This window comes from Sinocyclocheilus rhinocerous, unplaced genomic scaffold, assembly GCF_001515625.1.
Source record: "Sinocyclocheilus rhinocerous isolate Xijiao unplaced genomic scaffold, SAMN03320098_v1.1 scaffold295, whole genome shotgun sequence".
NCBI lineage: Eukaryota > Metazoa > Chordata > Actinopteri > Cypriniformes > Cyprinidae > Sinocyclocheilus > Sinocyclocheilus rhinocerous.
Genome location: NW_015647035.1, coordinates 1,433,204 through 1,448,569, shown reverse-complemented (window position 1 = coordinate 1,448,569; position 15,366 = coordinate 1,433,204). Strand labels below are relative to the sequence as shown.

At 36.3% G+C, this 15,366-nt stretch overlaps 1 protein-coding gene across 1 annotated transcript in view; it reads right to left on the bottom strand.

Annotated features, from left to right (window-relative positions):
• Window positions 1–15,366, bottom strand: part of LOC107708442 (calcium-activated potassium channel subunit alpha-1-like) — a 285,003-nt gene that overhangs the window by 107,009 nt on the left and 162,628 nt on the right. The window contains exon 3 of the mRNA XM_016512675.1: window positions 2,973–3,034. Coding sequence (XP_016368161.1) covers window positions 2,973–3,034 — 62 coding nt within the window. The remainder of the gene's footprint in view (window positions 1–2,972; window positions 3,035–15,366) is intronic.

The following is a 15,366-nucleotide window of genomic DNA, read 5'->3' as shown; positions in this document are numbered from 1 at the left end:
AGCCGATCCGGCGATCCACAGCGCGAAGTTGATGTATTTCATCAGCGACCAGCACGGATCAGCTCAAGGCATGACGAAGCGGATATCGTCCTCTTTTGGAAGGCCAAACAAAGTAGTTTCGCTTTCACAACGAAACACACAGAAACACACACGCGTCTTCACGACATGGCGGCAGCAACAATACTACAGCGAGAATAAAAGTTACGCCTTCTTTCGCTGTCTTCAGAGTGATGTCCAATCTGACAACAAGTCCAGTCCAATAACAGATCCAGATCACTCGGTTAGGCTCTGTTATCTGGAATCCACCCACACTGCAATGCTAGTGAATTCAGGACTTTGCTTGTCTGCAAAAATCCCCTGACTGAGACCACAGACAATAGATGTGACAGGACAGCTTAGACTAGGATGTCAGTCAGTTTTCGGAACTGAAGGGCCACCGATTCACCAAAACGGTATAGAGCAGCGGCCCTCAACTAGACGGCCGCAGGATGATTTAAAGATAAGTATATTATTAATTCAATTCATTTTCATATTGTTATTAATTAATTAAAATAATCTATACATCCTATTTCTTTTATTGTCTATGACGTCTGTTCATTTCCCAGTTTGTTTGTTTTTTTTTAAATAATAATACTAATTTCACACAAAAAAAACAAGCAGCTTTGTCATAATAGGATTATCCAGCATAATTATAGCAGAAATACTGGAGGAAATATGAAAGGCCCTTTGAAAGAAGTGTTGGAAAAAGGGGGGCCTCAATGTCAAAAAGGTTGAGAGACACTACTGTAGTTTAGATGACAGACACACGCTATATTGCTGTTGAACTGTTTCATATGTCATTAACACAATACATTTTCCATTGCTGACTGCATGCAACACCAAATATGCAGCTCAAAAGAATGGCCCAAATGGAGCCATTTTTAATGTAACAAATGAGTCTGTTGAACTGACTGGCAAATCAATATCAATCAAACTAACAAGTGGAATAATCTTTTAAGCTGTGTTCACAAACCAGCAACTTTGTCTCTGTAATGTGAAGATCCTAGCATTGTGGCTGTGATATTATTGGTAGACTGCACGTCTAGACATATCTTAAGAAAATGCAACCACAGATGATTTATTTCTGGTAAAACCCAAGATATCATTCTAATTTTACAAGCAATTATTTATCTTGTTGCTAAAAAAAAAGTAATATTCTGCTGTTGGAGAGGTTTGTTACTACTACTCAGTGCATTAAACAGATGAACAACCAATCAATCTATGAAATAAACTCACTCATACACTTCCAAAAATTTCTGCAACAGCTTTTGTAAGTATTGTGAAACTTACAACATTGTAATAAATTAAATGATTTTAAATAATAATAAAAATGTTTTAGCTCAGTTTATCATTTAGCAAACACAAACAATAAAGCCTAACAAAATTATGAGGGTTTGCAAAAATAAACAGCATTGTGTAAAGTAAAAACATCATTGTGCAGCAAACACTGAACTGACCTCATCTAAATCTGTTTATCGTCTGTCTCGCATATGCACTCAAATGAGGAAGCTGCGGACTCAAACTGTAATATGAAAACATGCATTGTAAATGAGGAGCCAGATCAGGGTTTTTTTCTGAATGATGCATAAACACAGTGGCTCCCCACTCCCTCTGCTTCCTTTACCATCCTGATCCGAGCATTATAGGGATTAAAATCTCCCATCATGCCTGGCTTCGCTCCAGCATGCGCACACACAGACTGTATGTAAGACTTTATATTCAAGACTGTACCCATGCTCATTTGAGCGCTTAGCATAGAATTAAACTGCACGTGTTGGCTTTTTACACGCTGCACTATGCCAACACAGCAATCTGTATCTCTGACATCAAACTCACTGCTATATTCATAGTGACTGAGTTTTGCTTATTATACAGTCACTGATGTAAAAGTATCTACAGACTGGCAATCACATATGTAAATACTTTGAGCAAAGTTCATCTTGAAAACTATGAAAACTGGTTGCCTGGGCAACAGCTAACAGCACACCTTTCCCTAGGGAGCACAGGGGAGAGGGGTGGGCAGCAGAGATGCTCTGCTAATGTAACCATGGAAACTGGCCTGCTTGGCTTTCATTGACAAAATAATCCCGCTACACAGAGACTGAGTCTTTACAGTCCAACATTACAGAAGAAAGAGAACAAAACCTTGAATTATATAATGGTACCCTTAACAGTACCAATGAATGTAGTGCTCATTAATATCGTATCATTATCTATATGAGAAAATAGTACCTTAACACTGTAGACTGCCCTGCTCCCATCTGTGCATTGTACTCCTATTGGAGTATTGGAAAACTATTGGAGGTTTATGCATTTTACAGAAATATTGACCAGTGGCTATATTTCAAAACAAATTGTAGTATTTACTGCATTATTCCAGCTTCAACCTGGTTATCAAAATTATTATAAGAAAAAATATCTTTAATATTTGGGAAATTTAAGCTATTCCCAATTTAGCAAGCTCCTGCAGAGTTATATCTTTATTTATTAAAGTTAAAGCCAAATTTGCAACCCTGTCACAGATTTTGGCATACTGATATATTTATTAATTTTACAATTATTATTTTACATTTTTGTTTATTAAATGTTTACTGCTAGAAAGAAGCAATCTCAAAATAGATTTTAAATGGTCTTAAAAGTATCACATTTCAGTAATAAGAATCCATTTTTAAACTTCACATAAATAAGTCTAAAATATCCATCCTGTCTTTGCCCTGCTATTTTCTGATGGTTAACCACCTCTTTGTTGAATTTTGACCCTATTTTAGAGTTAGCCCTATTTGGTGCCATTCATTGAAAGTGTCTTTATAGTGAAATGAGGCAAAGGAAATCACTTGTTTATAAGATCTCATTATTTAACATCTGTGTTTAAGGCCTTTGATTCATGTGATAAATAATTTGGGCAAGAGTTGTTGAATCAGAATAGGACTCACTCCGAAGAATCTATGAAGTATATTCCCAGAGCTCCGATGCTGAGTGCAAAGACCAACACCACCTGGAGGGGGAGATAGAAAGAAAAGAGAGAAAGGGGGAAGGATATCATTAGTGAAGGTCCACTGAGAACAGTACCACTTACAGAGAACAGTTTCATCCTGGAGCTGTTCAACAATGAGCACAACTCATTTCCACCCATACTACACGTGTGGATGAGACATAATGAACAGGAAATGTCATAAAACTGTAAGTGATCCCACCAAATCAGGCTGTGTTTCCAAACCTAGTGGGCTGTCAACCTAAGCATCGTTTATGGACACTGTGGGCTCATTTGAATGTTCAAACATGTCTGTGAAACAGTCTAGGGAGACAGCAGCTCACCAGGGTTAGAGAGAACTCTAGTCTTAGCTCTCCGAAAAATGAATGAATTTAATCAAGTGAGAGTAACTTTTAAGAGAGACTGTGAAGGGCTTTTTTTTTTGTTTTTTGTTTTTTTCAAAGGACTGAATTCATTTAAGTGGTAAGCCCTGTATTTAAAAATGTTTTCAAAGATACTCTTACCCCATTTCTTAGTAAAATTAGAGAAGATTTAAACTGATGGGATACTCTACCTATTTCTTGATTAGGTAGAGTGGCTCTTATAAAAATGACTGTCCTTCCCAAGCTTCTATACGCAATTCAAATGATCCCTATTCTGTTCTCTAAAAAGGTTTTAAAAGCTGTGAATGGCTGGCTTAGCTCCTTTATTTGGAGCAAGTGCAAACCAAGATTGAAATTTTCTGCACTACAATTATCAGGTTCAATGGGAGGACTGGATTTGCCTAATATTAAACTATACCAATGGTCTGCACATCTAAGATACATTTCTGATTGTGTTGCTCTTGATAACTCTTCTACTTGGTTGGACCTTCAACAGTCATTGTCAAAACTTCCCCTTGTGGATCTGTTGTTTCTCAAAAAAATGAAATCCTTATTGGAGAACTGTGATAACCCTGTAACTGTAAATGCACTTAAGGCATGGAGGGCTGTTTGTCATTTCAAGGGAATAAGTAAATTAACCTCTGCTCTTACGTCAATTGTGAATAACCCAGACTTCCCTCCAGGCAGATTTGATGGGAGGTTCAAATTTTGGGTGAATCAAGGTATTAATCGGCTTATGGCCTAATGTCCTTTGAGGATTTGAGACCGAAGTATCAAATTTAACAGGACTTCTTTCATTTTTTTTTTTTACAGATTAGTAACTATATTTTGAAGGATACCACATTATGTAGGCTACTAATAGAAGTCTGTCTCCTATAGAAAAACTACTTTTTCAAACACCTGGAAAGAAGTGAGTTTTTTATATAAAGTTCTCAATGCTACATTTGAGGGAAATGTAGTTCTAAATACTAGACTTGCTTGGGAGAGGTAACTTTCTATTTCTGTAAGTGATGAAGAATGGGGTAATATTTGGAAATATTTGGCTATAACAACTCAAAATTGTACATAGAATGCATGTTTCACCAAACTGTAGACATGCATTTAACCAGTAGCGAACCGTGACTTTTGAACCTTGGCCCCCTCCCCCTACCCTTGTCGGGGGGCTGAACAGACTACCAGCCTAGCTTACAGAGTCTAATTCTAAAAGTCATCTTTGACAATTCTACCTTTGAAACAAGAGGCTATTCCAGCCTTAACGCGGTCACATACCGGATGAGAAGCGCAATGCTGCGCCACACCATGTCTTTAATATTCGAACACTTGAATTGTTTTCTACACGTGCACCGGCGGCTCCACCGGCCTCTGTGCTTTGACTACAATAGATGGCACTTTCTCATTCTGTTTGCTCTGTTTTTTTTTTTAAATCACCGAACTTCAAACTCATTGACACTACTTGCTTATTCTTGAAGTGAATGTTTGACTGTTTGGAGAGTAGATTAAAGGTTTTGGACTGCCATCTCGAACTGAACGCGATGCGTCCGGTGTGCGATAAGTTGCCCTAGACTCACGCATCGCACGGCAGCGGTGCAGCATAGCTAAAACATAGCTAAATTTAAGTCAAATGAATCATTACAAATGCATCATCACACAATCAGTCTGTGCACAAAACCAACAAATGTAATGTTTAATGTAAGCCAACACATCATGACAGCGCTCACAGCAAAACAACTTAGCGACAGACACTTCATTACAAACAAGCAGTGTTTATATTAAATAATATTATTATTGGCACAGCGGCCCAAAAATGCAGCTTCCATCATGACGGGAATAATAGCTAGTTAGTTTATCAGAGTTTATATATTTTTTCAATAGAGATCCCACAGTGGGCGGAACTTGTCATTAAGTTAGTGATAACAAGGTCCGCCCATTTAGAGGAAAGATATGATTGGTCCGTTTTTCTGTCATTTAAAATTACGCTCCCATTGATTTACTATTGCTTGGCCCTCTGTAATCTCACAGCTGGACCACCAATCACAGAGCCGCAAACGCTAGGTGGAAACATTCTAATATGGAGAAAATGGGCGGAGTTCATTTAACGCATTCACTGTATAGGCAGATTTGAAGAGTTTATTTCCACAGAAATTGTATTTATTTTATTTAGATGATGATTGTGAAATTATGAATTGCTTAAATAAAACAGGAAATTAGGACTTTTTATTAAAAATAATATTTAAAAGTTTGTCCTTTAAAAAAAATATGTAAAAATTGTTTTTACAATAGTTTAGGCCCACTCTGAGCCTGATGGTTCCCCACTGCATTTAACAATACCCTTTCACCTCTATGCCTTAAGTGTAAACCACAAATTGGTACTCTAACTCAATGTCTTTCGTCATGTAATCAGTTCAAATATACTGCGCCAAGATTGTATCTGAAATGAGTAATATCTTTGATAAGCAGTTGGTACTGGATCCTTTATTTTTGATCCTTGGTCTGCCGTATCTTTTTGTTGTTGTTGTTGTTGTTGTTATCAAATGAAAAGAGAATTTACAATCTTCTTACATTTGCAGCCAGGAAAAACATATTATTGAGGTGGATAAATGATAAGATTCTGAATATATCTGGCTGGCACAAGATTTTAAGTGAACTAATTCAACTGGAATATTTTTGGAGTACGTTTAGTTAATGGTCAGCCAGGTCAGTTTTTAGGGAATGAACTGTCAACTATTCTGTAGAAGAGTTTTCCTATTCATGTACTCCAAGTGAGTGCATAAGATTTTGAACTTGTATTGTACTACCACTATGTATTTAGTGTGGTTCTCCACTTGATTTTTGATTATCTCAATTTTTTCTTTTTTCTTTTTCCTTTTAGTGGCCTAGGATAAATCTGTTTATTCTTCTGCCAATTTTTTTTTTAAGATCATGGTTTATATTCCTGTGTGTTTTGTTAAAGTTGGAAAATGTTCAATAAATATGTTTGAGAAAAAATAGGGCTAAATAAATCACTGATATTCAGCTGTCATCAGTGAACGAGACAATGAGCACTGGGTGTGTGTAAATAAAACAGGCTGTTGAGAATCTAATGACGGTTGGGAATCTAAACTCATGTTTAGAGCAGGGAGACAAACGTAATGTATTTTTTCCCCTCCCATTGGTTTTGACATGACAGACTACAAGCAATACATCACAGATACTACTTCACACTAGGGATGTGCGCAAACAAAAGTGTTGCGTTTATAATTTTGTTCAGTGTATATACATATTAGAGTCTAATTAATGTTACTTATAAGTACAAATAAAATTACAATGTTTTTTTCCTTTTAAGTTTGTGATTTATGTATTTGAGTTTATAGTTGTGAGTCTGAGACAAACGTTTGTTTATGTTTATTGTGTTTATGTACTGTTTTAATTGTTGTGCAATGTTATGACTCAGTGGCTGCTTTTTTTAATTTTACAAAGTAATTTATTCCTTCCTGTGATGCAAAGCTGAATTTTCAGTAGCCATTACTCCTGTCTTCAGCGACACATGATCTTCAGAAATCAGTCTAATATGCTGATCCAGGGTTGCTGCAGGATTTTTAAGATCAAATTTAAGACTTAAGACCTTTTTAAGACCTGCACAAATAAAATTAATACCATATGAGCGGGGTAGGGCAATGTAGTACCATATTAAACTGTAAAATTACTGTAAAAAGCATAATTTACAGTTCAGATACAAGTTTTAAAATGATAAACTTTACATTTCAGCCTTTAAACCATTGTTAAGAAAATGGATGAGTCAAAAGTATTAATTATTATATTAATTTAAACAATTATTATCAATAAATTATCATATCAATTAAATAACATAAATTGCGGTGTGCGATATTGACAAAAAATGATACCTCGATAATATTCTGGGATTTTATCAATAACGATAATTAGACAATATTTTGCTGAATGTGTTATTGTGCTGATATCTTAAGGACTACCGTGGACAGCTGACTCCTAAAGTTTTGATATTCTTCATCTTCTGTGTGGTGGTCAGTTCACAGCAGGGTTGTTACCAAGCAAATTAAATCAGTATCAACAAAATGTATTTTTGCAATGCAGAGGAAACACAGAAGCTGCATTAGAAGTGTCATTTAGACGCATTTACACACTGTTTAATGCAGCTCTGAGGGACATTAAATACTTTAACCTGCAATTACAAATGCATAAATAAGCCATTCAGTAGCCATTACTTCTGTCTTTAGTGACACATGATCTTCAGAAATCAAAGATCAGATCTGCTGCTCAAGAAACATTTATTAATATTATCAGTGTTGAAAGCAGTTGGGCAAAAGAACAGCATGTATTTGAAATAGAAATCTTTTGTAACATTATGAATGAATGAATGAATGAATGAATAAATGAATGATGCATTTATGGCGCTTTTCCACTGCATGGTACAGCACGGTACGGTTCGGTACGGTTCACTTTTTGGGGGTTTTCCACTGGGTACAGTACCTGGTACTTTTTTTTAGTACCACCTCGGTTGGGGTTCCAAGTGAACCATACCATTACCAAAACAAGACGTGTAAACTCTGCTGATCACGGATTGCAGTGGAAACGCAAACCGTGCCGAGCCGAACCGTGCCGTGCCGTACTGAGCCGTGCCGAGTCGAGTCGTACCACGCAGTGGAAAAGCGCCATTATATAGCGCTTTATTGTGTATTGTTGTACACCCCAAGCGCTTTACAATCATGTGGGGGGGTCTCTCCTCAACCACCACCAGTGTGCAGCATCCACTTGGATGATGCGACGGCAGCCACAGGACAACGGCGCCAGTGCGCTCACCACACACCAGCTACAGGCGGAGAGGAGAGAAAGTCATAGAGCCAATCAAGTGGTTGGGGATTATTAGGAGGCCATGATTGACAAAGGCCATGGGGGCAATTTGGCCAGGACACCGAGGTTACAGCCCTATTATAAATGTCCTTACTGTTACTTTTGATCAATTTAATGCTTCCTTGCTTTTAATTTCTTAAATCAAAATAAATAAATAAACAAACAAACTGACCCCCAATCTTACAGACTCCTAACTTTCAAACGGTAGTAAATGTTTTTACCTTATAAAGGAAAAGTGTGTATAGGTCTGTGCAAAACCCAGGCTTACAATTACAGTACCTACTCAAAGTGTTAACTCTCTGAATAAAGGGAAGCCCCTGCACTAGTAGCCCCAGCTCAATGGAGCGTAGAGCACAGGAGAGGGGTGCAGGGAGCACAAAGCTCCTGAGGTCAAATCATTTGATCTTTCCTGGGACGCTGCATGTGAGATACACACTATACCCATATCAAGTGAAACTGAGACAACTGCTATCGAATGGCTGCTATGTTATGGTGCGTGGTGGAGTAGTACACATGCACATGTGTGCTGACCAGTGTCACCCACACTGCATCCCAAATACAGTAGGAAAGAGCGATATGAGAAAAATTAAGCACAAAAAAACAGGAGAAAATGTGTCATGCACAAAAATAAATCAGAAGACTTCAATCCCTACCTTACCTCCCTCACAAAACCATGATTTATGTACACTAAACATAGCAACTATACTATTTACACTACAGCAATAATACACCATAGCTGCTTTATAAAAACCATAGTTAACATTCACTGCCATCTCAGGCGATAATGTCACCATTTATAGAAGACATATGCTAGTGGGAAGCTGACTGTGGAAACATAAAACACGTTTAGTAACAATTTAGATTGTTGATTTGCACATTACATATCAAATTTGATGTGGCAGTTAGAGTTAGAGCATATGCTCCAGGCATGTTCACTTGTGGTGCTCATATGGGTTACACAGGTTTGAGCCTGGCCTGCAATGTGTCCCAGTTCCATTATTCCCCTCTTTTCCTGTCAATCCCACTATAACGGTCTAATAAAGAGCCTTGCAGCTCACTTGAACCTGTGGTGGTGTATCTGTACAAAAGAATTTGCGATGCTACCAACTATGACCTTTAAAAAATACTATAGTACACATATACATAAGAGCTATTATTTTATTTAAACATCAGACTTGTGTAACAAAATGACTTTAAACTTCAACAGTGACATTTATGAAAATGGGCTACGACACATATACATATGTCTGAAATACAGCATCTGAACTGCAGACTAAAACGAAAATGCAAATACACAACGCTTGTGATTAAAGAGCAGAGATGTGAAGTACCCTTGCCTGTCTTTTCCAGTAAGTACATTTTTGGCAGGCTATCATATTAGTTTTAAAATCCCTGCACAGCAAAAAGAGGGGGAAAAATGCAATATGATGAGATTTATACTGCTGTTTCTTACTGAGTCTACTAAATTAGGTCACTTCTCAAACAACTTCTTGTTTCAGATCTCTAATCCACACTACAGTATGCCAGCTTCCATATTGACAATAATGTACAGTCAAGAAGTGTTTACAATAAGCAGGAACAATAATCTCCTATAAAACAATCTCCTATTTCACTGAATGTAGCTAAAATCTTATAAAATGGACTGTTTCAGTGCTGGCTTCTGCTTGGCCAATAGAGCATACCAAGAGTGCTAAAATACACAGTATATGACAGCTATGACCTGAAACACGTTCACTAAATCACTGCACACCATCCATAGGATAACATTGTTACTGTTTACATCTTCACAATGAGAGCACTTCATGAAATTGGCTAATAAAGTAATATTTAATTAATAATGTGTCATTATTATTTTTATAACAAAGTAACCGTTTTCTAAAATCAGGCACCTGAGGCCAGGCTAACGGCTTTGACTATATTACCAATAAAACAAAGCCTCTGGTAACTTAACGCTTAAATAAAGCACCCATGATCAAACTTGTCCTGAAAAGCATGTGAAAGAACACTCTAGGCACTCTAAAACTGGAAATGGAACAAGTCCTGTTACTGGCCTAGGTTGAGTTTCGCGGTGAATGGAAAAGTCTCTTTTTTGTGTTGTGTAAGGTGATTGGACCTTCTTGACCCTTAAGGTCTAAAGGGCTATTGGCTGGAGAGTGGACATCTCAAACATTAAAGACTGGAAACTGCAGCTGCCAGACAGGGTGTTTGTGTATCCAACAGTGGAGAACTATACTGGCTCACCTCATGAGGTCAAAGGCAGGGGTCTATTTGAGAAGTAACACACGGTTCTACACACGGACGAGCTCTGCTCCGACGATTAGCTCTTTTTTCAGTATCATTAGGCACAATGATTCATTGTGTGCTTGTGCACAAAATAACTGGGCCAAGCATGGATCATGTTACATATCATGTTCAGATCACTAAGGCTGTTGATTATAGTTTTTCCAATATAAAAAATGAATATTTTTAACTTAACTTTGTCATTACATAATGGCTATGATTTTAGCTCCCAACAGTGAAATCAAAAACTTCTACAAAAATTTTAACCCTAACCCTTTCCTTTTATTTTGTATTAATTTCACCAGACAACATAGCTAAATATCATTAATAAGACTGCAAGAGAATATGATATTAATGACACAAATTTTTATTAAAACATTACTTAATTAAATCTATTAAGTGTCATCCTTACACGTGAAGACAGAAACGAATGCAGTGCACAGTTTTGTGTCTTAGATTTTACTATTATGGATGTACAAAACCTCATATATTTTCAAAATCGACTGCATTTTCAAAATCAACTGCATATTTTAAAATAGCAGTGGGCTGATCTTGCAAAATGCTCAAAACAGTGTCATGTCTGTTTATGTACATATACTACCGCTCAAAAGTTTATGGTTGGTAAGATTATTTATCATTTTTTGAAAGAAGTTTCTATTTAAATTTTTTCAGGATTCTCTGATGATTAGAATGTTCAAAAGAACAGCATTTATTTGAAATATAATTTTTGTAACAATGTCAAATTCTTTATATTGTCACTTTTGATCAATGCTGATGAAAGTATTACTTTTCAATAAATAAATTAATTAATTAATTAATGAATACAAATAAAAATGGTGGATGGATAAGAACAAGAAACAAAAAATATATATAATTTATTAATCTCACTCCAAAAAGAAAGAAAGAAAAAAACCTCCAGGCAGTTAAGTAGTCTCTGGAAGGAGCTATAACATTTGTTAACAGGATGTAGTCTTCACCTCTGTTACAGCATGATCACAGACATAAAGCAGTTAGTGAACCATTTTGTCTCTGTGACCACCAACAATACTCATACTGCTTTACATAGGCCGCCTTTTGAAGTTCGTAAAAGCAGTTGGCTTAGCTTAACATTATCCTGTCAAAGCAATATACAAAACCTCTCGAAGAAGCAGGATCACTGTAATAATCAACTGCATTATTGATGACCAGAGGCTTATTTTCTTTCGGCCTGTATTTGGATTGATATCCCTTATTGTCTAGTGAGAAAACACACCTTGATGCATTTTTAATTGGAGCTCTTTGTCTGGGCGATAGTGAGTTCCAGTGAGTAGCAGCTGGAGGAAGAGGAGCTGTGCAGCTCAAGATAAGCAGAAACCGTAGAAAGCATCACTCCTCCTCTACTGCAACTGATACTAAGCACTCCAGCATCATTCAGAAGAGCTGCTTTTGATCAAAGATGCTGCTGGAGCATGTTAATGCCATTTTGGTATTTCGAGTCAGATGTCATAGTTGTCTTTTTCCACAAGAGGGCACAGTGTGCTTGTTCAGTGGATGTGTTCACACTGACCTAATCCAGAGTCCATACAGCAGGTTGGTGACATTAAGACTAAAGATCTTTACACATAAAACAGGAAACATAATTGTACTAGAAATAAAAGAAAAATCACTTGTTTTGAGGCCATTTGAATGGATGACTTCACAGAACACATACAGAATTCAGCTACAGTGCTAAATAAACCCATGAAAGACAAACACCGCCAAACACTCATTTCCTTGCAGATGAATAGTGAGTTTTACTGTGGTTGGTTGCTGAAAAGCTGAGCATTTGAGCACTCCAGATACACAGACGATAAGAGGCATCGTCTTTAAACTTACCCAGTTATTCATCTGGAAACATAGGTGCCAGCATTGCGCTCGTCTCTCACAAAAGCTCACTGCAAACCCATTACCGCAATTACAGCAATGTAGGAGCAAAGGATTCATAAATACATACAAACATATCAATGGGAGAGGGATTCTGGGATATGGAGGATTTTGTTGTTGTTCCTAAAAAGATGACAGAGAATTAGAACTTGATTGCAAATGGATCAATGACACGTATGGCTGTCTTTTTAACATACATGCCAAGTTCTTAGAAATGTACACTTTGTATTTATGCACTTTCATATTTTTTAAAACTATATCTTTAATGGTTCAAATTTATTCTCCAAACCTTTAATGTCATGTGTTGTAACCATAAAATAAAAAAATAATAATACTTTTACCTCACACCTTGAATGCATCTTAATTATTATTTTATTTAAAAAATATTAATATTTAATATATTTAAGGTAAAATGTGATTTTTGATTTATAAATTATAAATCATATTTTGCCATTTAACAAACCTTGCCTTGTCATAAGGTCAAATGATCTGAAGTTCTTATTAGTCTTCAAAAAAAAGAGAAGCTGTGAAACTTTAAGAAATAATAAAAACGATTTAATAAGGTTTTCATTTCTTTTAAAAATATTTTTTTTTCTTGATTATATCAGGACTTTTGTATAACCCTGACATTTCTAACTTTATGCCTTATGTATATAGAAGTATTAAGTTAAATTCAAGTCATTGTACATATACATTTCATTTTAATATATTTTTAAATAAATTAATTGATTAGAAATAAATAAATACCGTCATATCATTGACACTTATGATTATGATCTTAACAGCTAAGCATGTAGATATGCATATTACTCCTCATATAACCCATTACAAGAGATAACAAGGGTGGTAAAGAGCTATTGTTTTAAATATAGCATGCCGTTTGCTGTGTGCCATTTCAAGTTGCATCATGAAAGTGGTGTTTACAGACAGAGTAAAGGATGAATCCGGATTCAAGGCTTCTCACATGGCCCAGTACATGACCTAAAATATGACTCACTTATACAAACAAACACACACATATACATTTGACGTCTTACATAAGATGATCCACTTTGCAGAACTAAAACTAGACAGCACTTTCTGACCATATTGTTGTGCGTTTCTCGCTGTGCAGTTTCGTACTTAAATAATTTTCTACACATTTTCAATCGAGTTCACATTGTTTCTCAGTGCTGGTGCAACTGAATTCTAATTAGGGCATTTTGACTTCTCTCTGCCTCTTGACAAGCCCCTTCAAAAGTGCACTTTAACAGATCCTATGAATAATTTAGCTGACAGGTGGTGTGGCCAGCCTGCAGATGGGTCTCTTCATATTAGTGGCAGATATTGAGAGAAACCAAAAGAGTAAGCTGTGTAGTTCAGATGAAATGGCATGCAAATGAGCCGAAGAAAGATACTGTTCCCCCGCCACAGCAATGCTGACACAAAGACGTGACGTACGAATTTCCCACCTTCAATGCTTTAAAACACAAATGTAAAAACTGCTACCAAATCTGAATTTGGTTTCCTCATTATCCCCACGTGATTATCACTTTTCCACGACATTCTAATTTATTGAGATGCACCTGTACATGGGCTTTCAAAAGACATTCATGGAAGTGAAAGAAAAGTGATATTAAAGGTGTTAGTAAACTCATGGAGCTGCTTGAAGGGAAAATGGCCAGCCCCCAGAGAGAAGTGATACGGTGTTATGTAAGACTGATACAGCATTTCACATGATGAGAGGGACCTAGTATTGTGGTTTGACAGCATATAAGAACAACCTTAATAATATATGTGAACAAAAGGACCTCTGCACTGACAACAAAAAGTACTGAATTACATCCATGTAATTCATGATTTGAAGTCCTTATGCCTTTTAAACTTTGACACAATGTGTTGCATGCCATTCAGACTCCACTTGACTTTACGTGAAGTTTAGGGGTGGGTAACAGATTGTGCATCAAAAGTAATAATCACCTTGTTTACTTGAAAGTGAAAGTGAAAGTGACGTGACATGTGGCCAAGTATGGTGAAGCCCCCAGAGAGAAGTGATACGGTGTTATGTAAGACTGATACAGCATTTCACATGATGAGAGGGACCTAGTATTGTGGTTTGACAGCATATAAGAACAACCTTAATAATATATGTGAACAAAAGGACCTCTGCACTGACAACAAAAAGTACTGAATTACATCCATGTAATTCATGATTTGAAGTCCTTATGCCTTTTAAACTTTGACACAATGTGTTGCATGCCATTCAGACTCCACTTGACTTTACGTGAAGTTTAGGGGTGGGTAACAGATTGTGCATCAAAAGTAATAATCACCTTGTTTACTTGAAAGTGAAAGTGAAAGTGACGTGACATGTGGCCAAGTATGGTGACCCATACTTGGAATTAGTGCTCTGCATTTATCCCACCCAAAGTGCACACACACAGCAGTGAACACACACACACACCGTGAACACACACCCGGAGCAGTGTTTGATACTTACAGTAGCTTGCTACTGTTTGATACAAGCATTCATGTCCTGAACATTCAGTGTAATTTTTTTAATGATTAATGTTATTGTTTTTAATGTGCTTACGTTTTTAAATACTCAAGATACAAAATAATGTTAAGCAAAAATATTTTCAATATCAAATGAAGTAAACAAGTAAACATTTACATCATTTCCTGTCAGAACTACTTGCAACAATTTTATTATCATATAATTTACTTTTTATTATCATAATAATTATATATTTTAAGTAGATGCATTGTATATACACAGTTGTTTGTTCCTATGTATGAAAGAATGCATTCAATTGATCAAAAGTGACAGTTTTACTTTGTTACAAAAGAAACTTCAGAAATCTTCAAATTTCAAATGTTGTTCTTTTGAACTTTCTATTCAAAGATATATATATATATATATATATATATATATATATATAACGG